This window comes from Cololabis saira, chromosome 10 (genome assembly GCF_033807715.1).
Source record: "Cololabis saira isolate AMF1-May2022 chromosome 10, fColSai1.1, whole genome shotgun sequence".
Taxonomy (NCBI): domain Eukaryota; kingdom Metazoa; phylum Chordata; class Actinopteri; order Beloniformes; family Belonidae; genus Cololabis; species Cololabis saira.
In genome coordinates, this window is record NC_084596.1 from 34,024,054 (window position 1) to 34,051,834 (window position 27,781).

Consider the following 27,781-nt stretch of genomic DNA (forward strand, 5'->3'; position numbering starts at 1 on the left):
CTCACTCATGTCCCTCCTTGTCCAGGCCCGGATAGGCAGGGTATGATCGTCATGTAGTGAGTGAACAAGTATTGGCATGCTTTAAAAAGTAGCCCATGAGAGAAGCAGAGCTGGTGAAGCTCATGTTCCTGAAGGAAACGCTGCAGACTTTTACTCTCCTGTTGACTGGAGCTGGTTGTTAGGACGTGGGGTTAGGTATCCGGCTCCCCTGCTCTGCCCTGCTGCCGGCGGGGTTCTCTGGAGAGTCGTCCTGCAGGTTTTTGTTGCAGTACAGACGGTACCGGACCAGAGAGAGCACCGCTGCTTTATAGTTGCAGATATATTTCCCCGTCTGCAGTTTGCTCACAGATAGTTGATAGTGATTTCTTTGGCAGAGTGTAGTTGCAGGTCATGTGTTGAGACGCCACACTAGAAATAGGAAACCTGAAGCGACCTCGTCGTCTTTTCAAGATCACGCCGTAATTCCTGCACTGTACACAGGCTCCATAAACAAGGCCCCGCTTGTCTGACCGAGTTTTTCAAAGGTAAACTCCAGGAACATGTTTTGAAAAATACAAATCAGATGCTGGAACTAAAAACTGGATCATGGCTGTGTTTACCGCTGTAAACAGCAGACGTAACCAACATATTAGATGTTGAAACTGCTCTGAAATAGAGACGTTTTCTCTTAACAACATCTGTAAACGCACTGAAGGCCCAGGACATCTGGCCGAACAACTGCATCAGGCAATAACGGGACAGCGTTCCTGTCCTGAAACTCCCGGTGTCCTCGCTGCCCAGACGTTTACAGACAGCCGTTAAGAGAAGAGGCGAAGCTACACGATAGTAAACATACCCCTGGTCCAACTTTTCAGATGTGCTGCTGCCATCAAATACGGGTTGAGCTAATATTTTCCATGAAATAGCAAAATGCCGTCTATTGGACCTGGGTTTGTCAAGTATTGGACCCGGTACTGATGAAGCATTAAGGAAACTTTATACCTGCTCATGAGGGAAATAGCAAAGCAAAAGCTGTGAACTAAAGAGCTTTTTCTTTGCAATATCAGATGAAGTTGGGGGTAGGTGGAGGGGAATATGAGGTGCTGGAGAATTGTGTTGTGAGCTGAGCCAGTTTTATTGTCACCCCAAGAAAAGCTTTTGAAGCTAGATGCTCTCTGAAGTTACAAGAGTTTTTGAGTTATTTCTTCCTGCTTCTCCTTTAAAAACAAGTTCAGAAACACGCTCTTATTATTTACTCTGACAAAGCGAGGGAAGCATGTTGTTGGGCTTCTTCCACCGCCACGTTCAGCACAGACGCGTCTCTGAACTATGAGGCATGTGCTTCACCAGTGTCATCCCAACTCCTGCAGCCGAGAGCCTTTTTCGGATCATATGAGGAGATCAAAGCCAGTGATTTTAGACCACAGCCAGAAATACAGAAGTGCCCAGGCTGGAAGAACAAGCGTCTGCACTCTGGTTACCTGGTTCCTAAAACAACAACAAAGAAAAACAACAACCCTGAAGTCACAGTGGAGAAACTCACATCGTTTGAGGAAATATTCAGGTCTTTTTTCTTCTCAAGCGAAGACAGTTTATTGATGGAATGACGCTGATGGTCCCTTTTTGGCCGCAGTACTTGTATTAGTTTGGGTCGTTTAATTTGTTTGGAAAAATTATTTCTTCTCTGCACATGCACCCACATGCTCTCTCTCTCTATCTCTCTCTATCTCTTTCTCTCTCTTTCTCTCTCTCTCTCACACGCACCAGAAACAAAGCGTTTTCTGTAATCCAAGTGTGACGGCCCCTATCCTTCATTGTACCAAGACTACCATGACACTATTCATTGTGCCTGACACCCTGCTCTTATTTTACATTTCTGAACAATATAAACCACATTTTCCAGCTTAATTCACAGTGTAAACAAATGGGGGCGACGTTGCCTGAGGCAGGACCTGGATGAGGACCGACGGCCCTCAGTGTCACGAAAACATAGTTTCCATTGAGTGATGTGAAAGTACGGTGTGAGGTGAGCGGAGAGCGGAGAGTCTGTCAGAAAGAGATAACCCACCAAAATGGAGCAAGGCGTAGACAAGAGGGCGGTGGGTGCGCGATAGCGGGGGCCGCAGCTGAGATAGTGGGGCTTTTAGCACAGGGACTTCCAAGCAGCTCGACTGAGAGACAGGGTGTCCCTGCGTAGAAAGAAAGTAACGGGATTTCATGTGCACAAAAACACAAAACAAAAGAAAGACAATAGTGATTGTGGCTGAAAGAATTAAAAACAAAAGTGTCAACTGAGGCCACGCTACCAAAGGGCAACAGTGTCAATGTCAGCGGTCCCGATATAGCTGCCGGTCCCCCTCCCCAAACACACATCCAGATTAGTCAATAGGGCCTGTGTGAGGCCGAGGCGGCTGCGTGCGTCACTGCTGTACTCCCTATTTTCAGCATGACTGATTTCCCCGATCGCCTCCAGAGCCTCATCGATTCCTGAGCAGCAGCCCGGGACAGTGGTGACACTGCTGAAACTCAAAGTGAGCGGCTGTGCCGGGCCCAGCACCTCTGTCCTCGTCCAGCACCCGCACAGCAGCAGCAATTAAAACGCCTCACTAAGATAAAGAAAAGTTTTCAGATTGTCCCCGACGGTTCAGCGTCCTGCGTGTGGTACTCTATTTAGACTTAGGTTTTGGCGAGCGTGTTGGATGCAGATCATGTGCGTGTTCACGACCTTGCTGCTGCGGCGCGCCATGGCGCTCAAAGGCCAACAGTTGCAGCGTTGGAAGTTTTCCCTTTGCTTATGGCCATAAACACACAGAGTTGTGTTGAATCAATGATTGTTTAAAAGGAAAGGCCGAGCGTGGGCGCGCTGGGACTAGAGGCCGACATGTGACCGACAAAATAAGAATTAAATCATAATCTGAACCAATAAATTATATTTTTTTAATGTTCTGGGTCTCAGATTTGATTTATTATAACTTATTATGACCACTAGAGGGAGAAAGTGACCAAGTTATGCTCAGAGCTGTGGACCATGCAGGATTGCATTAAGAGAGAGAGAAGTGTGTGTGTGTGTGTGTGTGTGTGTGTGTGTGTGTGTGTGTGTGTGTGTGTGTGTGTGTGTGTGTGTGTGTGTGTGTGTGTGTGTGTGTGTGTGTGTGTGTGATGCGGTGTAGTCTGCAGGTCTTTAAGGTGGATTTATAATTGTAAACTTGTGATTTTGCATTTATAAATTTCATAACCACTATTACGCATTCATTTTTTTAAATGATCTGGTGTTTAATTAAATAATGTTGTTGCTAATGATGTTTATCTACATGCACAACGTTCATATTCACAAAACCATCCTCAATGAACTGATTCAGATTCAAACATTGCTGGCTTCATTCAAAAGACAATTTTATCCTTAACTCAGCAACTGAAGCAATTATTATGTCCAAACTTCAGACAAATATCTTACAGGATAAACATTTGACTTGATATTTACATCCAAAAATATCAAAAGTTAGTTTCACCGCAGCTTCAAAAGGATTTGCAGAAACATTTTCTTCAAAAATATATAAATGTGGAACAGAAAGAGAGATTGTGACCACATCATTCATGTAATTTATTTCTGTCCGTGCTGTGTCTGTGTTTGATCATCATCAGCTTCACTGTCCCAACTTATATAGACTTATGAACTTATGAAAATCCAAGAAAGTGTTCCTGACATGTGTGAACTAAGATATAAGTGCATGTAAACCTGAACTTGACTGGCTGACGAAGGCGTACAAACACAACGTAGGCCCAGTAAAATGTGTGTGGTCCCGAGTTGGATGTGTCTTCTGTGCAAAACGCCTCAAGGTAACTTTTGTTGTGAATTGCTGTGCAGACAAAGGTGAACTGAACCAAAGTGAACTTGAAAAAACAGTGAAAGCATTGTTATATTTAATCACCCCAGGCAGCAGCTGCAAAAAAAGAAGACAGAGAAAAATGGCCCTGAATCAATCCCAGGACTTTTTTTTTGTTCAAACTACGTAGAAAATGTGTCTTAGACCACTTTCAAACATGTCCTGGGAGATGGGATTTGAATCCAACCTGGACTGTGTTCAGCTCTTGCATCAGCACCCGCCACTTGTGACTGGATCTCCTAGGATGCATTTACGTCTCCACAAGAACACAGTAACTTCAGTTCCCTACAAAAATAGTGGCCTCATACAGAAGAAATAAAACATGGGTGGAGCAGCTTTGTTCAGTGATTTTAAACACTTAAGTTAGAGCCAGACACCAACAATAGCAAATAATATAACAAGTAATAGCTTGATAACAGCAAAGCTGCAAATAGTTTTACTCATCCACTTTTTAACGTCAAAGAAGCAGCTAAAGGCACGCTAATTTCCAACGCTTGTTGATTTTACATGTAAATTTGTGTGTCATCAACATAAGAGTGATTTGAAGAACCATGTATGCAAACAATGTGTCCATAAAGAAGCATTTATGAAGAAAATTCAACTAAATTCTCCGTAGGATATATGACATCAGACAGAGGAAATTTCAACGTGTTATCAGAAGCGTCTGATCAAACAGTTACAACAGGACCACTTCAGAGCCGTGTCTGATGCCACATCAACATAACGTCACTGTACAGAAAAATAAACGTTCAGTTGTGTCTGTTTTTTTATAAACTTGGGAAAAATATGACTTAGGCCATCGCTGAAGAGGGTGACCAGAAGTCTCCACATGCGCGCTCAGCGATCCTCATCCCTATGTGCTTATGTGCGTTTATGAGCAAATAAATTATTTTGCTTGCATGGGCCCAGTGCTGGTCCACTCGTAGGTTTTAGTGCAAAGTATGCTACGGTAAAAACAATTGGAAGAGAAAACATAAATGTCAGAGTAAATGTAACACTCATTTGTATTTATCTCATATCTCAGTGGTATTTCCATTTTCTGTCCTGATTTGGACTCTCTGTCTTTCGTTGACCACTCCAGTTTTTTGGCCAAGTTTAGTTGGCAGCTTTTGCGTCAAGCAACGTGAATTAAAGCAGAAATAACACTTGTTGAAAAGTTAAAAATATTAATGTTAATTGAACAGGTGCATCTTGTTTTTTTTTTTAAATAGCAGCTTAGGACATAAAAGCACAAATCTGATTGGTGCTCAGCTGAAATATTTGAGAGGGGCTTTGGCTCAGCAAAGCTTTTTTAATTGTTTGCTAATATTATATCAAAGACTTCACCTTTGTATTTGCAAACGGCTGAGGATGTTACAGAGTGCTACGTAAAATCAAACACATGGAAAACCAATAAAACAAAGAACAAAAAGATGAAGAGTCACAAAAATAAAGGCCTCAACACTTTCCGAATACTTCCACTGGCAGTAACAAAACCACATTTTAGGCGTCATTGTGCTTCTCTGACGTTGCTTTATGTTACTGAGAGTCAAATGATATTTGTAAATGTTATAATGTGGCCACATAAATGTTTAGAGAGGGATAGTGCACGCTCACCCAACCAACTGTGTCACTGCACGGTTACATTTTGCCTGTTGGAGCACTTTAATGTGAGACCGTGCACAGTACCAGGTTTATAACACGCAGGGGCAAGATTATCAATATTTAATCTGACGTGATAAGAGTTCATTAGCCCTGAGAAATAAGATGGTATATTTACATTTTACTAATGATTTTGAGAACAATATTATGTGAGATCATACCTCTTTTAAAGATATTTTCCTCTGATATACGTTTATTTAAGTGATGTAACCACCCAACACAACTTTATTAGTTATTACTAATTCTTATCTTCCTCTGTGTGTGTGTGTGTGTGTGTGTGTGTGTGTGTGAATATTCAACAATATGTTTTGTGTTTTTAATATTTTCTTTGGATGAAAACACAAATATATGTCAATATGAAGGTAGAAAATAAATGTGTGGCAGCATTACAAGCTAACCACAAACAGGCCGTGTCCTCACTGACGCACTGAACCCGTCCCCACGTAGCCGGCACATGGTGCCACGAGGCCCCTTTGCAAATAATGGCCTTGAAACGGAGAGGTCAGCCAGAAGTTGTGAAGCCTCACCATTTTATGAGTTTCAGAGATTACTTTCTCACATTGTTTCAGACCGGCTGTCCGGCACTTCAGAGCGAGACTTCTGTGTGAAGACACTGACCAGAACCAAACATTCGATGTCTGTCTTTTTTCAAAAATCCCATCTCTTCCACGCTGATGACGTAGATACGTGAAACCCTCTGATGTACTGCCAGCCCAGTGTGTGTTTCAGCGTGTTAACCTCGCTAAGTGTGTATCTGCGCGTTAACTCGATTTAGGTAAGAGTAATTCTCTCCAATCCTGTTGTTAAGCACTTGCAATTCTTTTCACGGCACATTAAAGCAATTTTCCAGCCATAAAAACAGGAGATGAAATAATGCGACTGCGGTGAAGTTTAATACATAACACCTCTTCAATAGTCGGCTCATATATTCACATCAGCACAATTACTGTAAGTAAAGAGCTACCAATGAAACACAACCAAATACTACATTGTTTACGCATTTTATATATTTGGGAGCCGGTACCGTGACGGCCCAAGGGTCAAAGGGTAGCATTAGAGAGCAGAAATAAAGAAATAAAAAGACAAAGCAAAAGTCAAAAACCAAAGACAAGGTAAACTAAAGAGAGAGAGACAAAGGCGGCTGCAGCGAGAGGAGCTTTATAAACTGTTTTCAACTCCTTAACCAGTCATGAAGCTTCACACCGCAGAGCCGTACTTTTGGCTCTCCGTGTGCGCCCCTTAAAATATCCTTAAATGGACAGTTTTTGTGCGGACAACAGTGGACGCAGCGCCTTGGCGTCGTGATAAATGTTGGGATCAAATACTGTGAAAGATGAGAACTTAAGATGTCTCAGCCAAAGATGTTACAATCCAACCAGTTGGAAAGCGTCCGCCAAAGTTTTGGCTTGACTAGTGGACCTGAGTCACATCAAAGATCCCCACTTAAGCTGTCGTGTAGGGATAGAAATGATCGGTGTTTTCATTCTCGCCCGTCTTCCAATTTCCAAAATTCCGTATTGATTGATTTGCAAAAGTTCAATTGAACCAAACTATGTTGCAGAACGTAGCTTGATGTCCAAATCCGTTTCTGGGAATGTTTTTTGTATAGATCCCTCTGGACAGGTATTGATTGTTCTCCAACCCCTGCTGCGCCTGTCAAGCTTTCAGTTTGTCATCATAACATACGAGCGGCAGAGACTGGGCTTCTTCACTCCCCCCAGCTCAGAGTATTCATAAACATCTGATCTACTGGGATATCCGGGGGAAATGGTCACCTTAGGTTTTACAGTAAGAGACCAGAGATGAATGGCCGGACCCGTGTGAGACGCTGGACCATCTCCAGCTGTTGTAGCACATCTGCTTCCAGAGACACACATCAGTTGTTGTGAGTGGCTGTTTGGATGAAAACATTACTTCAGTCATTCATTCAAGTGATTTCTCCTCAAAAGTTTGGCTCACAGGACATTTTTTCATTGTTGGGCCGTCCCCCGTAAACTCTGGTGCTGGACTGAGCAAATACCGGTAGACCGGACTAACTGTAGATTACTCACACAGACATGCACACACACATGCACAGCCACTATAGAGAACTGCTATTGTCCCATACAACATATCTAATATTGTCATTTCTGCTTTAACATGATCCTGGCTCTTCTTTTCTTTTTGCTTTTTAGCTTGGGCTAAACATGATGAGCAAGATTAGCACCACTGATATTTACACCTGTGATCAGGTGACGGTAAATGACACAATATATACGTACAATAAACGTGGAAGTACATACTGGTATGCCAAAGTTATTTTTTATCTTTTTTTAACTTTTTTCTTTTATTTATTTTTTAATAATGTAATTTATTTGGATAAACATATGCATAAAATGTATCTATGTTATATATTTCTTGTTTAAGTTGTGTTTTGTAGAAGGTCACCCAACTGGAGTTTTATATGTACTTTTCACACCTATGTTATTTACTGTGTGTGTGAGTGTGTGAGTGTGTGAGAGAGAGAGAGAGAGAGAGAGAGAGAGAGAGAGAGAGAGAGAGAGAGAGAGAGAGAGAGAGAGAGAGAGAGAGAGAGAGAGAGAGAGAGAGAGAGAGAGAGAGAGAGAGAGAGAGAGAGAGAGAAAGGGTTAACATGGCTATAACATTTGACTGAAGCGTGAACCGTGCTGGCTCAGATCCCACCTCCTTACTTAGCTCTGACATCACCCTGAAACTTGTTTCCTTTTACGTTTGCAGCTCACTAATGCACACACTCATCTATCTATCTATCTATCTATCTATCTATCTATCTATCTATCTATCTATCTATCTATCTATCTATCTATCTATCTATCTATCTATCTATCTATCTATCTATCTATCTATCTATCTATCTATCTATCTATCTATCTATCTATCTATCTACCCTCTATCTGTGTTCAAAGCAGAACAAAGTACTTTAGTTCACTTTAAAACTTTGGCTCCAATTTCATTTGAAAAAGAAAGACAAACTTTTGCAAAGTTGTGTGAAGCTGCAGCCGGCCATCTCCCAGCGGGGTCGGACGACTGAGTATCGCTTAAGGTACTACGTCACCCGTCATCAGCAATGAAACTCGGACCCCACAGAGGAGCCAAGGTAGCGACAGCAGGGGGAAAAGAAGAGGGTGACTGGGGGAGAAACCAAACCAAAAGTTAGATGGCAACGCCAGACTTGGCTTAACCCCCGGCACCTTCAGGGGGACCCAGCGCACTAAAGATGGCAAAGGTTCCTCTCCGCTGCTTTAGAGGTGCAGCAGCCAGAGGGGGTTGGAGGAAGCTCAGAAACATGAGAGACAGAGAGAGAGAGAGAGAGAGAGAGAGAGAGAGAGAGAGAGAGAGAGAGAGAGAGAATGGGAGGGAGAGAGCAGACGGACAAAAACGGAGATGAGGAGGAGGCCGACGGCGTTGTGCCACATTTAGACCCGGAGCAACAAGACGTGCGCGGGGGAGCGACTGCCGGAGCTGAGAGTGATAAAAGGCTCTCTGCAGCCTGTAAGGTGGACGGACCGCAGGACGAGTCCGGCTGGACGGACCTCAGATGCCCGGGTCCCGACCCGCTCCACACAGACACCCAGTACCTGACAGGAAGCCCACCTCCATCCGGTGCACAGCGGCAGCAGCAGATTGTATCGTCCCAGCCGTCCTGACACCGGACCTACCGTTCCCAACGCTGGTGTCTCAATCCTGCCAGCGGTAATGAGAACTCCTGGAAAGCCGCGGAGAGCCAGACAGCCCGTCAGAGCGAGACAGACAAGGAAGCGGGCCAGGTTTTACAGGGATGAGTGTGGAAACAAGCTGAGGAGAACCGAGAGAGGGAGCACAGCAGAGCCGCCGAGAAGAGGAGGGTGAGGACGCGTTAAAGACAGCTCTCTAGAGAACGATGAGTGTGCCGACGAACTGGGGGTTCTCGTACTCCGTGGAGCGGAGGGTCACTGTGCAGAGCGGGAACGTCTGGGGCTCTCCGTGTGCCGTCAACCGACCCATTGACATCACACAGAGACGCAGGCGGTAATTGCATGCTACATCCTTCTATCTTTCATGTCCTGTTGAACCTGGTTTAACCTCTCTAAAGCAGATGTAGACGGTGGAGGTGCTGATGAACAGATCACAGAGCAGCACAAGGTTCTGCGGATCAAGATGAGGAGGTCAAATGTCATTTTACGTTTATAAAAATAGCTTTGAAGCTTCATCTTCCTAAAATGTGAAATCACTTTCAGATTCTGTGCTTTTTTCTTGACTCTGGATTGGCTCAAATACTTCCTCAAATACATCCCTATACATCCCAACTGTTTTTATTTTTGTTCCTCGGATCAGTCAGTCCCACCAGGCTCTGTTCACAGGGTGCAGCTGTTTCATTTAAACTTTTATTTAGTCATCTATTCATTTCTGAGGCTCTTGAAGCGGTTACAGTTGAGTTAAACAACACTTGGATGGTTTGAATGTTGTACTTTATCTGTATAAAAACAAGAGTGTTGATCCAGCCCTTCTGATGTTCTGTTTCTTCACCACATAACCTTCCCTCCCCGACGCCTGACATGAAGCTTTAACTCTGCTGTCTTTGCACAAATGTTTTAAGTTTGGCATAACTCTTGTCGTTTTGCACTTAATCTTCCATGCTAGCAGGGAGGGAGTCTGTAAGGAGGGACTGTGAGATAAGGGCAGGTTTAAACTCTGGTCTTCAGCTGTCTTTATCAGGCTGGGTCTTTTCTTATTTGATGTAATGGTGGAAACTTTGGATCAGTCGTGATTTAAAATGGTTTTAGAATTTCTCTTGAGCTCGATGCCAAGAAAAAAACCTGTATGTTGGGGTTGATTGATGGTTTCAAATGGTCTCTGGAAGTGAGAGAGCGGTTGTTTGTCCAGATGGGGCAAACTGTCCTGGGTGTAAACCTGGAAACAGACTAGTGGACTCAAATGGTCCTCCAACATTTAGGTCTCTGGAAACTTGTCCGTGCAGACTAGAAACATTTCCTGTCTCAGGCAGTTTGGGCAAAACCAGGTCCATCCATCCGTCCATGCATCAACCCATCCATCCATCCGTCCGTCCGTCCGTCCGTCCGTCCATCCATCCATCCATCCATCATCCATCCATCCGTCCGTCCGTCCATCCATCCATCAACCCATCCATCCATCAACCCATCCATCCGTCCATCCGTCCGTCCGTCCGTCCATCCATCCATCAACCCATCCATCCATCAACCCATCCATCCATCAACCCATCCATCCGTCCGTCCGTCTGTCCGTCCATGCATCCATCCATCCATCCATCCATCCATCCATCCATCCATCCATCCATCCATCCATCAACCCATCCATCCATCAACCCATCCATCCATCCATCCATCCATCCATCCATCCATCCACCCATCCATCCATCCATCCATCCATCCATGCATCCATCCATCCATCAACCCATCCATCCATCCATCCTTCCATCCATCCATCCATCCATCCATCCATCCATCCATCCATCCATCAACCCATCCATCCATCCATCCATCCATCCATCAATCATCCATCCATCCATCCATCAATCATCCATCCATCCATCCATCAACCCATCCATCCATCCATCCATCCATCCATCCATCCATCCATCCATCCATCCATCCATCCATCCATCCATCCATCAACCCATCCATCCATCCATCCATCCATCCATCCATCCATCAACCCATCCATCCATCCATCCATCCATCAACCCATCCATCCATCCATCCATCAACCTATCCATCCATCCATCCATCCATCCATCCATCCATCCATCCATCAACCCATCCATCCATCCATCCATCCATCTATCCATCCATCCATCAACCCATCCATCCATCCATCAACCTATCCATCCATCCATCCGTCCGTCCGTCCGTCCGTCCATCCATCCATCCATCCATCCATCCATCCATCCATCCATCCATCCATCCTCGTGGTTCAGCTCAGGTCCGCTCACATTCACGCTCAGGTCTCAAAGGCGAGACAGTGATTTATTCCACCTGAGGCAGCTGAGGGGGCTCAAGGACCCCTGAAACCCTAAAAACCTTCTACACATGCGTTGTTGAAGGTATCACGGTGTAGCAACAGCTCTGTACCGGACCATAACGCCGATCCCAAGGCGACAGCAGCTGGAAAACAGCTCTGCTGCTGGACCACACGAGCCGAGACACTCGGGACGGGTCTTTGTCCACAGAGTTCAAAAGCTCCTCCACCAGGTCATGCCTCACGTCCATCATTTTATATGAAGTAAATCCTGTCTGATGCAACCAGAAAAAAAAATGTAAAGAAAGTAAACATTATGAGTCTAAAATGAATTAACTGTTTTATCGTTAAGATATGTATAGTCTTAGAACTGATTCAGGGTTACATCTCACTGCAAATTATAATCTTAAAATAAAAAAAAAAAAAACAACCTGAGACCCTTTAAAGACAGAAAATCCCACAATAGTCACTGAAATAAGTGGGAACTCATAATAAATAACAATTAACTGAACTAATTTCTTTTGAATAAGGTTCAACTTCACGCTCAGCTTCCTGACACCAGCCAGCACATCCAGAAGGTCCTCATATGCAACGACACGCTTGAATCTCTTCTGGGGTCTTTGGTTTCCATTCTTTTTACCCCCCTCTTCGGTTTGCCATGAGTTTTCCTCTCGTGGTCACGTCCAGGGATCGTGGCTACAGTCCCTGGACCCTGAACTTCTGGATGAAACCTGAAACTGCAGTCACAGGAACATCAAGCTGCTTGGACGTGGTCTCATAACCTTCACCTTTAACATGCTTGCCTACAATTGTTTTTTCCAATCTCGTCAGACAACCCTCTCCTTCCCTTTCTCTGGACCATGATACCAAACAGCAGAGCCATGAACTTTAACCCTTAAACACTCAGACTGACTGACTGCAACATTCTGCCTGAGGGCTCTGCTTCAGGGAACACAAATGTTTAAAAAGTCAGACTTTTTCCAAGGAAAGTGAGGCTTTTTTTAAAAATGTGACAATACGCCAAGTGCGGTGTTTTGAAATGAGTGTAACTGTCATCGCTGTTTTTACCCTGGGATGAGCAGTGTCGACTCTCGTGTTCACTGTCAGTCACTTTTTCTACGTCAGTGCTGGGAATCAGTCCATGTGTGGTGCTGCAGGTGAGCTGCAGGGTCGTCCTCCACGACAACCCTTAAACACAACGGAAGATTCAAACTTGTATTGTTTCGCAACTTCCGTTTAAAAGTCTTTTGAATAAAAGGCCATGACGGTCGGTTGGGGTGTAACTAATTCTGCTTCTGTCACAGCAAAGGCCGGCAGTGATGGATGACGGTTCAGATGACAGCTCACCCTGTTTTAGAGGCCTGTCTTAGTCCTGGTCTGGTCCTCCCGTATTTTAACGCTCCCCAGATGGGACTGACATTGCCGTGACAGACTGTGACGCAGAGCGGGTGTTGGGTATCACGGCCATTGACAGGCTACCATCAATCACGCGTCTTACCGACCACTTAAATAACACGGCAACATCTGTGTGTGCGTGCGTGTGTGTGTGTTTGGGTGGATGCCAGTGAATCTCAGACATCAAACGTAGCAGCCAAATTAAGAGGAATCCGCTTCACCATGTCCAGTCCAAAAGGCCTGGCAGGCGTTTCAGCGTATTTGTCACTGCTGTGTTAGATTTCCTCTCTCTCTCTTTCTCTGCTCTTAATCTTTTAAAGGTCTGTGTGTTGAGATTTGTGTCATTTAAGCAAATTCTGCTTCCAGTGTTTAGTTTTTTTTGTGAGAAGCTCATTAAATCGCGTTTTCAGAGCTGTATAAATACATGAATGCTGTGTTTCCGTCACCTTTGGGTCGATCCAAATATGCCACGACCTGCCTTTTGACCTGCACCACTATGCTGCTACGATAGCGCAAACATGTCCAAACACCCCATTTAGAGGGGGGCAGCACTAGTCGAGAGTCATTTAGTCATTTAGCAAACTTAATCAAAGACAACTCACCAGAGGAACAACCACCAGGGGATGTATTTGACCATTATCTAATGTGTTTCCATCAGCTCTACCAGTATAATTAGCATGAATTAGCTCTACAATACTACTATCTTGATTGACTGGCTGCTGCAGCCTCATACACAACCTGTTAAGGGCTCCTGTCCTTAGACAACACGCATCAGTCAACAGTTGGTTTTCCTGCAGCGCTACGAAACAACATCCTCTGGAACGAGGGGATTAGTGGGAAAACATTTATCATGTAGTCGTAGAGTGGTGGGACTGGCTGGCATGTGACAAGTATGTAAACAAAGGGGTCTTTTTTGAGGACCAGCCCTCCAGAGAGCCTCCGCCCAAATATCTTTCCCTCCGTGCACTACGTGTGCATGAGCCTGGACGCTGGCCTCGGACCACAAAAACAGCAATAGAGGTGTAAGAAATTGGTGGAGGAGTCCGTCCTCACACTATTGCTCTGATGTACAATTAACGCTTTTTCATGAAAGTACCTTTTTAAAAAAATAATATTAACTGGGAGCACAACAATAGCTTTGAGAGTTAAAATCACCTGAGAAATGTGTACATACTGATAGAAAAATACTGCAGAACCACATCTATTGATGCATTCATAAAAAATAAACCTTCCAGTGCAGGATTGTATGCTCCCTGTACTGAACTCACAGGACCTGAGAGGGAGATAAAGATGAGAAAACTAACAGAGAAACAGCAGTGAGAATAAGACGTGGGCGTCATTTTGATCTGTGATCTATTTTTAGCTTCCAGCTTCAAATAGAAACGGATCTATAAATATTCATGAATGGGGGGCAGAATGTGCTGCTCTGTGATGCAGAAGGCGGAGGGAGGAGGGCTCTGTCTGCTACCTGAAGTCCTTTTTTTAGCTGCATCCTTGCCTATCTCAGCCTGCTCCCCGTGAAGGGGAGGCTAAATTTAGCTGCACAGCGACAGCAGCGTGAGGCAGAAGCAAAAATAGCTTTCTGATCAGAGGGGGTGGGTTCACTGCAGAAGCCAGAGTCAGATTCACAGATGGAGTAAACTGGAGTTATAAAGCAGTGGGAGAAGGTTGTGCTCCAAGCCACGAATGTCCTCGCAACAGCCAGACAGAGACAGGTCCAGGTTTATATATACCCTTTACAGATGTGCAATGTTGAAATTTACTCATTTACATAGAAACATTTGATCCGTAGTTTTGATTTCTAGTCAAATTCTCCTGCCACCTTAGCTCACACTATTACAGTCACACTGTGCAAACTATGTTGTGTCTTCTCTTGGTCTTCTCACTGCAACTGGGCGCACTGCAGGAATCTGTTGCATTGATGAAGTAATATCAGCCCCTGTTCGTCTAGTCTTACATAACAGCCAGCAGCACACCATGGTCTTGTACTTACGTACGTAGCAGCCAAGGAGAGCAGCAGGCAGTTATAACCAGTATTGGCTGATATTTGTGCCAGCATCAGCACCAATATCAGCCCTGCACATGCATCTGATGCATACGTGTATCAGCGGTGCATGAGTTTATAGTTCAAAAATCGGTACTTGATGGTCAGAATATTAAAATCAGAAAAGTAACAATGGCATCGGTTTAGCATTAATATTTCAGCCAAGCTAACGACACAGCTGCAGGAGCGACAGCGAAACGAATGGGATTCCCATAGTTCTAAGCATTACTTTGTGTATGCAGCTGTAAACTTGTTAAAATCATTCACGACGCCAGACCTGTCATCAAAATGTCATTCCCATGTGTTTTGTTACATAAAGTAAATCTGATCTTGGGTAGTATTTACAGTAACATGGAGCTCACGATGCTCATCATTGCAATGATCATCAGTGGACATTTGAGGCTAACTTTGTCAGGCAGATCTCCAGATGTTGCTTACCTCTGGTGTGAGAAATATTTAGTTTTTAATTAGAGCTTTCCCATTAAAAGATAGTGTATGTCCCAGCATCCCATAGGTCAGGCCGCCATACTCTGTGGTTGTTTTTCAAAAGCATAAATTTCCATGCTGGAGCTCCCCAGACAGTTTATAAATGGAGCCAAAATGAGGTGCAGGGCGACAGCGTCTCACTGGCTTCACGTCACGTCACAGCAGCGGGGCCGTGGGAAAGTAGAGACGTGGATCAAATGGAGGCATGCTCAGAATTTGAAGAAGGACGTTTTTGATCAGGAGGAACTCCTCCTCAGGCTGGGCTATTTTTAGATCCACGGGATGCCACGTCAAAACTTCGATCCTAATTTTATCCTCACTGTTCCGTGACAGCCACAAACATACTTACGCATTCCCCACCTGCACATGGAGATGCTCCACGTTCAGAAAGATTTGGGTTATTCTTTTGCTTGTTTTAAATTTGAAGCCTATTACACGTACGGTAAGTTAGTGCAATAGGCTTCAAATTTAGATACTCTACTCAAATCAGATTTACCAAGAAGAAAAAACCTAATTATTTTGAGGTAGAGGGCTTGTCTGCATCCCAAACTTGTTCCACAAGTGAAGATCCTGATATCTGAAGGCTCTGACCCCCATTCTGCCAAACCAAGGAACCATAAGCGAGACTGCAATCTGAGAGATAAATGCTCTTTTGTAGTAAGATCTTTATAGGACAAAGGAAGTGAGCTGATTTCATCCACTGAATATCTTCTCACCATCCCATAGCTGCCCATGTTACGAGTAAAGACAAATTATAATTAAAGCTGCAAGCAGCGATGAACGGGCCCTCGCACCTTTGTGCACGTTCAGGCTGCAGTGGAAGCTTGTATGACTTGCATGTAAATTCTTCAGGCCTGGGCATTTAGCGGATGAAACCAGCCACGACTCTCTATATCAAACCATTCAAAAGTTATGGCAGAAAGTAGGAACTATCAGATATCGACCAATCAGAAGAAGGGGCGGGGCTAATTCATGCCAATGAAGGTCAAGTACTCAATACCGAGTCCGATGACACCACCCACGACTCTCTATGTCATACCATTCAAAAGTTATAGCAGAAAGTAGGAACTATCAAATATGGACCAACCAGATGAAGTAGGGGCGCGCTTTTTGGCATCTATCTTCGCCACGGTAACGCTTTTGACTGATAAAAGTAATGCGCGTCGTCGCAGGATGGAGACGCATATTTTGAATTATAACACACCTGGGTGCACGTTACGGTTCGGGTCGTATTAACTGCCGAAGGAATGGCATAAATTGCGCCAAAATTACACGATTAATTCAAAATGGCCGACTTCCTGTTCGGTTTCGGCCATGGCCAAGAGACTTTTCTTTAAGTTGCGACATGATACAGGTGTGTACTGATTTTCGTGCATGTACGTCAAACCGTATTGTGGGGCTTGAGGCACAAAGTTTTCTAGGGGGCGCTGTTGAGCCATTAGGCATATATCCTTTTACAAATCTGTCTTTATAGTTATGTACAAGTATGTACTAAACTTGTCAAACTATATTATGCAGTATATGAATGATTGTACAATCTGTAATATGCAGTAAGTACCTTGAGGGTGTGCCATTTCTTAAAAACCTTCAATTTACATCAACCAGCATGCCTTGCTGGTCCGATCTACACAGCTATGATATGGTAGAAACGGTCGTGGGGATCACATGCTACGGCATAACAGGTTGACTTCTGCCAAACCATAATTACTTTCACTACATACTAACATGAACACCATATCAGCTTACAGTACATGTGAGATACTTCATGAGAACGGCTAATGCAGACACTCAACTACCCATGTTCTTTTAACTCCATGACACTTTTACCGTAAGTGGCTGGACGTCATGGTGAGCCGCTGTGCACGCAATGACCAGGAGGAACACATGCATGGTGAAAACGCCCTCCTATATGGGCCTCTCTCTGAGCAGCTGTTGGTCCAGCGCTCCATCAGGATTCCTACCTCTGGTTCTCCAAACCCAGAACCCTGTGATCTCCGTCTACTGCTCGAGACACTCGTACTCCGCACGAGAACGTTATACAGCCTTGAAAACATTCTTCTTCTGTGGTTCTCAACAGCTCCTCATACATCTAGCTTTTTTTTTTTAGCTCATTTGTTTAACAACTGTATTGTGACATATTTCACAATATAATCTCCTCGTGTCAGCTTTCAATATGTTGAATTTTTAGTTCTTATTGTATGTTTTCCTGGCTCGTAAGGGTTAAACCTCCTTCTATATTACATTACTTCCTGTTTTATGAAGTGAAAATAGCTGAATGTTTGTTTTGTGTGGTTTGTCACGGAGGTTCATGCATCTATTCCAGTCTGTGGCCTTGAAAGATATGGATATATCAGTCCTCGCGGCTCTATTCATCACATTTCTACTGGCGGCAGAAGTCACTGAAACATATTTGTTCGCAAGGACCACACAGAGCCTGCTGACTGACTTACACCAGTCAGTATATTTTTAATAACACTGTTGACAGATGTTTCTCTGCAGGACATTAACAACAATGTCACAATGACATGAGCCGTATTTGTGTGATGAACACTGATGCAAATTTGTGCAGGATAGCATGTGGGTGCATGTGCAGCAGAATTAAATCCCCTCTTTTCCTTATGTCTTGTTGCACAAAAAAAGAAAGTAAAAAATCATCAATTTTCAGTTCATAAGCTTTGCGTTTAATCATCTGACTCTGATATCTTTTTCTCCTTTTTTCTGTGTTTTTAGTTTTGACTTGGAAAATGGATTATCGATGGGGCGAGCCCCCCTGGACCCCCAGGCCGGCTCCGGCTCCGGTCTGGTCCTGCAGGCCAACTTCCCTCACAGTCAGCGGCGGGAGTCCTTTCTCTACCGCTCCGACTCCGACTTTGACCTTTCCCCCAAACTTCCTTCCAGAAACTCTTCAGCAGCCAGTGACCTGTAAGTACCCCTCCTTGAGGCGAAACACCTGATGCAGCTCCTCTCCAACTAAATCTGTCACGTTATTCATAGACTGCCTGGCTTTTTTTTCTCTTTTTTTTTATGTGTTTCTGAACTTTTTGTCTTCAAATTAAAGTTAGATCATATTATTCAGACTGGCTCAGGCTCAGGAGGTTGAACAGTCATCAGTCATAAGTTGCTGGTTCGATTCCTGGCCTCACAGCCCACATATGGAAGTGTCCTCTGGCGAGACACTGAACCCCCACGTTGCCTGTGATGCTTTCATTAGCGTGTCAGTGATAGAAAAGCCTAGAGTAAGCAGAAAGATATCTGTGTAGACGTCTCTCCACTAAGAAAACGGATGCAGCTTCTAGAGAAACTGCCCTTTGGGGTCGACAAGACTAGAAAAACGCTGTATGAATCCAGTCCATTAACAAGAATGCAGTTTCCTAGTAGACTTTGTTAGATGTGCTAATCTGTTTGTAATAAATGAGGCATGATATGAGCGTGCTCCACGTGGGTTTCATCCTACATTACTGGACCAGTTACTTGCTGCGTTGTCACTGTAGGACTGTTGAAGCCCTACTTAACGTGTCCGGTGGGTAGGCATGGGACGATATGAAAATTTCATATCACGATATTAGTGGACAAAAATATCACGATTACGATATTATCACGATATTAGCGTGTCGCTTATAAAATTCTTAAAATGCAAGGAAAAACACTAACCGTGGATCCACTGGTTCCTTCAGAACATTTATTCTCAAATCATTCTCAACACAGTGACACTTGAGGTAGAGAAAAAATAGTGTACTGTAAATGTTATGCATTACAAAGTGTAAACTATAGTACCGGTACCGGTACTTATTTGAACTTTCTTTTTTTGTAAGAAAATACTTCCCTGTAAATAATAAAGTGCCACAGTAGTCAAATGCACACGGATTGTACTACTCTCTGAAAAAATATTAAATAAATAATAATAATAAATACATGAAAAAAAATAACACTGGCTTCTACCTGGCTGGTTGTGTGACCAAAAAAAGAAAAAAAAATATTTGGCGATAATTACAGTACCCCACGATAACGTTATCGTGGCCGTTTTTTATCGCGATATACGATAATATCGTATATCGCCCCATGCCTACCGGTGGGTATTTCAGAAAGCGTGGTCAGTAAACCCGGCACTAAACTTGCCTTTCCATGTTCTTAAACGTACTGGTCGCCATGGAAACACACCCTCTGAAACATAACCTGGGTCTGCTCACCCTGAACATGGAGAGCATCCCTTTGACCTTTGATCACAGTCACAGGAACAACGATCATGATGATCATGATGAGATCAGGGGGGGATGTGTTCAGAGAGGTCCTCGGACCGCTGATCTGCAGGGATGCAGACTCGGTACCAGTCTGTTGGGCTAAAAGACGAGGCTCCCCGTCTATCAGCCAGTCTTTGGGCTAACCTGCATCTCTGGGCACCAACTGGAGATGAGTGTCCAGAGGAACAAGATCCCAGTTAGGAGCAGCTGACATGGGTTTCCTCTTCAGGGTAACTGAAGAAAGACGATAAGACCACAGAGAGACACGCCGGGCAGATTTCAGCTCTGGGTCAGGGGTTAGGGGTTGCTTGGGGATATCTTGGTATTGCAGGAGGGGGCTGGGGAGACGGAGGTCTGGGCATCAATGCTCACACTGCTGCCCCCAGGACCTGAACTATCCAGCTATGCTGAAGTTAATGATGATGATGATGGAAAACTGACTTGTTACGTCATTAAAATCCATCCTCAGAACAGTTTCCTTCACTTTATCTTTCCTCCACTATTTCCTAAAAGTCTGATATATGTCACCCCACATGTCTTTAATATTGTCTGTTTATGTATTTTTTCTATATTCTTTATGTTTCTTGGGCTCCTATAGGTTTCCTCATTAGAGGATTTGTTGGTAAACCACTGACAACCTTTTAAACTTACAGCTAAAAGTGCTCATTTACATATATTTCTCTCCTTTATTTTACTTGTCTTCCACTTTTTGTCCACAAACCAGACCACCCCTTCTTCACATTCTCCAAACCCCTTCAACTTCATAAAGTAGTAAACCTCAGGTGTCCTCATAGATTCTCGCCTGTCTGTTTTTAAAGGGAGGAAAGCCTGAAGCACTGGGAGGTCAACTGGTTGTCATCTCGGTGAGAAGAACATGATCAAGCAATAATTAATCCGATAAATATAACAGTTGAAGAGAGAGAAGCCACGGGCCCCTACCTCCTACCTCCCCCTAAAAAACAACAACTAAACCACCAACACCTCACCTGCGACCCATTAGACTCCCAGTTCTGTTTCTTTTTGTTTTTGCATGTGATAAAACATAATAGCGCACTAGTTTTATGTACTTGAGACTACAGTGTATCACCCACCCTTCACCCACCCCAAAATGTATCCCCACAAATCATTTTTTATGCTGTGGCTGTAAAGATAACCTCATCTTTTTCATAAAGTATAACTAATAACTCCGACTGGTGCACTGATTTCTATTCATTAGTATTGTTTTTTATTTTAATTAAAAAGTGTTTGACACAGATTTTAAAATACAGTATTTAAGTGTAGGAGGTAAATTGGTCTCTTCTCAGTATTACTGTCACATGGTTAGTTCTTTCTCCTGTTCTCTCTCCCTGATTCTAGACACTCGGAAGACATGATAGTTACTCCATTTGCACAGGTGAGTCCTGTAAAAAACATTTTCAGGTGTGTGTGTGTGTGTGAGAGAGAGAGAGAGAGTATAAACTGCTGCACCACGAACCTTGAACACTGAGTCGGCTCTGCAATAAGATCAGGCCCTCCGCTGGCGTCGCCTGGCTCTTGCGTGGGACGTACGTCACCCCCGTGCTCAGTTTGCATGCCCGATTTCATTTCTGCTGGATCATGCTGTCTAAAATCCACATGTCGACTTATAAGGCTCCTGTATGGCTCAGGTCTGCACATCTGATACTCTGCTCTGCGGGGTTCCTCTGCAGGCTGACTCAGTGTTGGGTTACAGATGAGGCGGCAGACGTGACATGAAGGAATGCCCGTGATGCTATCAAAATATCAGGAAGGGAGGGGGGCGTGCCTCAGCACTTTACATCACTGAGAAGGATGAACGCTGCTTCTCAAGTGCTGCGCAACAATTCATAATGAAAAGCTCTTGCTCATGTTCAGACCGAGTTAAGATAAGGAACGATAAAGGATAAAAACCTGCAAATCTATGCCTGTCTTCCCCCGTAAATGTTCTGCACATCACATGTGATAAACCTTCATCTGTGTCCATGTTTAGGTGCTTGCCAGTCTGAGGACAGTCCGGAGTAACTTTGCCACCATAACTGGCCAGCAAGACCGCACAGCCAGCAAGTAGGCCTCCCACTGATGCCCTTTGCTGCTTAGTGAATCTTCCAGATTATCACGTTTAACAAATATAATCATACTGAACGATATTATTAACATGTTGACTCTTCACAGGATGCGATCCTCAAACAGTAACCCACCATCGATGTGCAAGACCAGCCTAGCAGGTTCGTACACGTTTTGGTACGGACTATTTACAGAAAATCAAATACCTGAACTGAGGAATCTGCACCACTTGCATTACGCCACATTATTGTATTATTGTATGTCGCTCACAATTACATAACACATAAATGCCTCCATCATTCACAGGAATAATTATATCGAAACAAAAACGTGAGAATATTTCTCTGTGACTATAATGTTGAGTTGGAGGTATCATGTGAGATGACAGCACTATTTACTGGAGACAGAGACTGAGGGCCCGATTTACTAAGATCCTAAATAAAGAGTACTACATTGCGTGTGCACTGAAAAAGTTTGCGCGTGCTGTTGTTGTGTGTTTTGCGGGTGATCCACTAAGATTGCGTGCGCAATTGATAACAGGTGCAAACCTCAGTATTTAAATGAGGTGTTGCGCGTCTTACGGTTTGCGGCGCAAACTTTGCGCCATGGAGAGTGGATGGAAAGCAGGATAGTCGCAAGCGCAAAATGAAATTTGACGAGTTGGAGTTAGAGATATTAGTGGAAGAGGCAAAGTGTTGTGCCGTATTCAGCACCCCTGCCGTGAAAAGCACCCCCTCGTATATTCAATGATAAGTAGACCAAGAAAAAAAACAACACACTGACACTTCAATATATTTATATATACACACTCACACAAACACATACTTAGGAGTTTATATTATATATATTTACAAATATTATGGAAAACAACACAGTAAGCAGGCTATTAATTAATGACATCAATAACCATTTACCCGATTATTGTGATCTGTGACTGTGGGAAAGTATGACTATTGTGGAATCCATGAGCGCATTTAAACATGAATCATTAACACAAAACTGGACGCTAAACAGAACGTGACACAGAATGAGAATATCATTTTTGTCAGACGAGGGGGTGCTTTTCACGGCAGGGGTGCTGAATACGGCACGACACCGGACTGGGGTATGACAACTGCAGAAAAAGTATAGGAACACAATGAGAAACACTTTTTTCTCCATGAAAACACGTGATTTATTTATTATCACAAATAAAAAAATGAATGTGCCTCCTGTGGCAACCTTTTGCTGAATAATACTCGATTTAACATTCAAATAAAATATTTCTCCTTTTGCATGTGGAGATTAGCACCTTCCTTTCGAACGTATTAAATACAGACGCAATCACAATCCCCGCAAAAACTTTCAGGCTTGGTAAATCTCATTGCGCGTGGTAAATGGACCAATTTGCATCTTCCCCTCCCAGTATTTAGCGATTTCTGGCGGGCACGCCCCATATTGATTATTCATCAGGGCAAAAGTACTAAATGAATAGCGTGTGCTATTTTGCACATTTGAGAGGCGCAGTCGTCTTTGCACGCTGTTAGTAGATCAGCTGGCACTTTGGTTTGCGGGTGCTGTCAAGTTTGCACACGTTTTTACACACGCAAACCTTTAGTAAATCAGGCCCTAAGTCGTTTTATATATGATCTTCAGCTACGTTCTTGATGCGGTTGTCACATGTATTCTTTGAGACCAGCACGATTGCTCTCATGCACATTATATTAATATCTTAAAAAACTGCAATAGTTCTCCATTAAATGTGGTTCAGTGGTAACACTGCCATAAAACAACCATATTCATGAATAATGCCCAAAATGTGTCCTCGAGGGTAGCAATAGTCTCCACTCCCACTTAAACCTCTTTTTTATTGCATTTTAACAACTTTTTAGAGATGTGATGAGATGTGAATGCCCTCTAACGTCTGTAACCGCTCTGTTATGCCTCCTCGTATTTATTGGAAACAGAGGAGCCGCACCAGCAGCTGGCCATCGAGACTCTGGATGAGTTGGATTGGTGTCTGGAACAACTAGAGACGCTGAAAACTCGACACTCCGTCAGTGAGATGGCGTCCAACAAGGTACTCTGACCAAACAGGAACATAGACACCTACACACCCGGACACACGTGTCGGGACACTTCCATTTGATGAATAAAAACACCCGGTGGTCCCTGACACTTGAAACTGACGTGCAGAAGCCTCCTCATGAGTAAACTGCTCCAGCTGTCTCAGGTTCTCCAGATGTTTAAGAGGATGTAGATCGGGACTCATAGAAGGACACTTCAGATTGGTCCAATGTTTTGTTCTTAGTCATTCTTGGCTGGTTTTATTTCTGTCTTTTTGGGTCCTTTTTCTGGAGGACTTGTGACCGAGACTACGCTTCCTGACCCCCGGGCAGTACATTTGCCTCCAGAAGGTCTTGGTGGTTTTGAGACGTTATTGAACCTGCACAGATTCAAGACACCCTGTAACAGATGCAGAAAAGCAGCTCCAGAACATAACCCAGCCTCCTCCATGTTTCACATTAGCTTCGTGTTTTTTTTTTTTTTTGTTTTTAAATGCTTCATGTTTGCATCTATGAACGTAGAACGGATTGAGACTTCCCCAAAAACAATGATTGGCTCTCAACCGTGGAGTCTTCCTCTGCCGTTCACTGCGGATCAAACAGGAACAGACGGTGTGATCTGTTGGACCTTGACCTTGGAGTTCACCTTGAATCTCTTCGGAGGTTGTTCTGAGATCTTTAGTTACCATTTCTATTATTCCTCTCTGACATTTGTCATCAAGTTTCCTCTTGTGGTCATGTACAGGGAGGTTGGTTTCAGTCTCGTGGACCCTAAACTTCTGAATGAAATTTGCCGTTGGTTGTTGTCATGGTAACATCAGATGGTCTTCCAGCCTCTTCCACCATCCACATGCTTGTCTAGATTGTCCTTTCTGATCTCCTCGGACAGCCCTCTTCTTTATTTCCTCTGGTCCGTCTTCAGTGTGACGAACGCCATGATACCAAACAGCAGAGTGACGACTTTTAACCCTTAAAATAGTCAGACTGACATCTAAGACGTTAGTTACAGGACACACTTTAGCGGAGCATATCAGCATGACCAAATTATTTATCTTTTCTAGAGGTACCAGTTTATTTATCCAGGTCAGTTTCATTATTATTATTATATTATATTATTTTTATATTATATTATATATTATGTTATTAATTACATTATTTACAGAAAACTATTACTTTTGTCATTTTTAGTTATTTCGGAGACCATTGTGGGTTTCAAGATGACAAAGTTGCAATGATGTTCAATCACTGTCATCTTTACGGTGGTTTTCTGCTCTGCAGACGTTTAGTAGTCGGATGCATCTTGTTGCTATTTTCAAGGTAATTATGTTCCAACTCTATGAAGACCTACAGTAAATAACTCAGAAGCCATTCCATACAGCCGTGGATAAATATAATACCAATAGTCTGGTTCTCGTTGCACTGCCGTGGGAACTGGAGGGTCATTGTTTCATTGTCTCTGGCAGAATTTTGCCAAAATACAAAACTGATAAAAAATCTCTTCTCTTATATTGTGCAAGTTTAAGATGAACGTGTCACATGTTTACTTCCTCTTAGAGACGGTAAGTTTCATAAGTTGGATTTAGGAGCATTTTGTTTTATGCTCATCAATAATGGAAATTAAGAATGAAAATAAACTTTTTCTGCAACAAACTCTGAATTTCACATTTGAAGTAGTTTTGAGGTCTTTACAGTAACAACTCCATAAGCTGCTTCCCAGTTGCCCAATGTGAACTACGGGACTCCAGACCTCTGTGCATATTTCTGGTGATAGCGAGTGATTAAAACGCTCTCAGCCCACAGTCAAACAGCCATGTGTAGAAAAATGTGGCTGAGGAGTGAGAACGGAGAGGGAGACTCCATCCCTCAGCACATCCCTCCTCCGTGTTTCCTCTACTCCCTCACCTTCTCCTCAGACTCAAGTATGTGCACGTCTCACGCTCACATGACCACTGAGGTTACCTGTCACGACGCATTAGTGAAGCACCAGTGAGGCGTTTATTGAGAGGACACGCCGATAACGCCTCCATCACCTCAGCGGCAGTCACTATCACAGATTAAAGATTCAATATAAAAGAGATCAAAGGTACGGTGGCGTCATGATTATCAGTTAATATTTTCACTCTGCTTGGGAGATATTTCCACTATATGTCACAAATTACATTAAGGAGCATACACTTTGCCGTTTTTCCCGAAACATGCAGCGTAATTACTATTTTTTTATAAAGTTTTTAACTCAATGTTTTCTTTAATGCTCAGATAACATTTATGTAGCATTTATGTATGAAAACATTTTCTTTTTCTCTTCTTTTGTTCGTTGGATCATCATCATGGTTAATGCAGGCGGTATTTCAGCCACGCGTGGTCTGCTGTTTTTTGTTTCTCACACCTCAACTCCCGGCCCACACACAAACCTCCCACCCATTCAGGGCTTTCTGCTGTTATCATCTTTGAACTTGGCGTCCACGGCGTGCACATGGAGTGCATGACAACTTCTGCTCCTGACACCCTCCTGCCTGCTTCGTGCGTCTCCCAGCCAATGGCAGCCCTCCGGCCGGCTATCCCTGGCTGTGGCTGCCGTCTGATTGGCTGCTATTCTTAGGCTTTCTTTTTTGTAAGGAGGCGGAGTTTAGAGTACCTCGTTCTCCCTCTGTTTACACACATTGTGAGCTGCACAAAGTGAATGAGGAAGAGTCAATGGGGTGGGCAGTGTGGCTTCTCTGCTTCCATCCTCTCTCATCTCATGGCATTCTCGTCGCTGGACATCCACTTCCTCCCTCTTCAGTGGACATCTAAACATTTTTCTTCAGCCGATCAGCTTTACTGATCAAAGTTTCCATGACACCAACCAGCGGACGGTTGTCTTGCTCTGGATTTAGTCGATGGGGAAGATGCACAACGTGTCCTCCGGATCTGGACGGATGAAAGAGGAACCCATCCTCTCTCATCCCCGTTCAGCTTTGCTCTCAGGCTTCATTTCTGCACTGACATGCCAGAAGTTAGTGATTTCATCCCCATGTCCCGGAGGCTCAGTCAGGTAAGAGATGATGGATGAACTTGGGAGGAGTTTGCTCAACAGTTGGAGTTGCTTGTTTAGTGAAAGTGAAGATGCGACCAGCCGGGGCTTGAAACGCGAGACTGAATGTTGTCCTAAAACTCTGACCGTCTCTCATTTACGTCCATCTTTCATCTCTCATCCAAACCAGGGAGGATTTCTGTATCTCAAAGTCCAATTCATCACTTGAAAGAGTCGTTTTCCTGCAAATATTTTAATCTGATTTTGTTTAAGATCAAATGTTTACTAAAAAATGAAAATGGCAGAGTGGACCCTGTACGGTCAATAAGGTTGACCGTACAGGGTTGTTTTTTCTCTGAGCAGCCTCTTGGACACGTGTTTTCTCTGTCTCCAGTTTAAGAGGATGCTGAACCGAGAACTCTCTCAGCTGTCAGAGACAAGTCGTTCCGGGAATCAGGTGTCCGAGTTCATCTCAAGCACCTTTCTAGGTAAAAGAAACACCTCTGCTGTAACTACATGGGCGTGAACTGATGAACTATGAGGATATGTCTTCATTATTATTGTTAAAGTGTCGTTTTTCTAATGTGATCACTGAGACGCTGTAATATTGACCGCCTGTCCTTATCTGATAGAAAAACCACATGACATGGACATCACGTCTTCCCCCACCAAGGAGAAGGACAAAAAGAAGCGTCCCATGTCCCAGATCAGCGGCGTGAAGAAGGCTACCCACACTCTGGCGCCCTCCACCATACCTCGATTTGGGGTCAGCTCTAGCCAGGAAGGACTCCTCGCCAAGGTGACCACACCAGTTCAACATTTGTTAATTCATTGTTTCATAAAGAGAAGTTCTTCTATGTCCTGTTGTATCGTTTATTCACTGGTATCCGTTCGCTGACAGGAACTTGAGGACATAAACAGATGGGGAATCGACATCTTCAGGGTGTCGGAGTACTCTGGAAGTCGCGCGCTGACCGTCACCATGTACACCATCTTTCAGG

The 27,781-nt window shown here is 43.8% G+C and overlaps 1 protein-coding gene across 7 annotated transcripts in view; it reads left to right on the forward strand.

Annotated features, from left to right (window-relative positions):
* pde4ca (phosphodiesterase 4C, cAMP-specific a) overlaps nt 1–27,781 on the forward strand; it is a 52,425-nt gene that overhangs the window by 19,379 nt on the left and 5,265 nt on the right. For 3 of the 7 annotated variants that reach the window (XM_061732672.1, XM_061732673.1, XM_061732678.1), the window contains 9 exons: nt 18,154–18,345; nt 20,480–20,524; nt 21,018–21,054; nt 21,649–21,722; nt 21,831–21,883; nt 23,669–23,781; nt 27,175–27,268; nt 27,413–27,579; nt 27,682–27,780. In XM_061732672.1, coding sequence (XP_061588656.1) covers nt 18,154–18,345; nt 20,480–20,524; nt 21,018–21,054; nt 21,649–21,722; nt 21,831–21,883; nt 23,669–23,781; nt 27,175–27,268; nt 27,413–27,579; nt 27,682–27,780 — 874 coding nt within the window. Of the gene's footprint in view, nt 1–8,942; nt 9,531–18,153; nt 18,346–20,479; nt 20,525–21,017; nt 21,055–21,648; nt 21,723–21,830; nt 21,884–23,668; nt 23,782–27,174; nt 27,269–27,412; nt 27,580–27,681; nt 27,781 lie in introns of those variants that run through there. The other 4 variants (XM_061732675.1, XM_061732676.1, XM_061732677.1 and 1 more) reach the window with 4 other exon arrangements.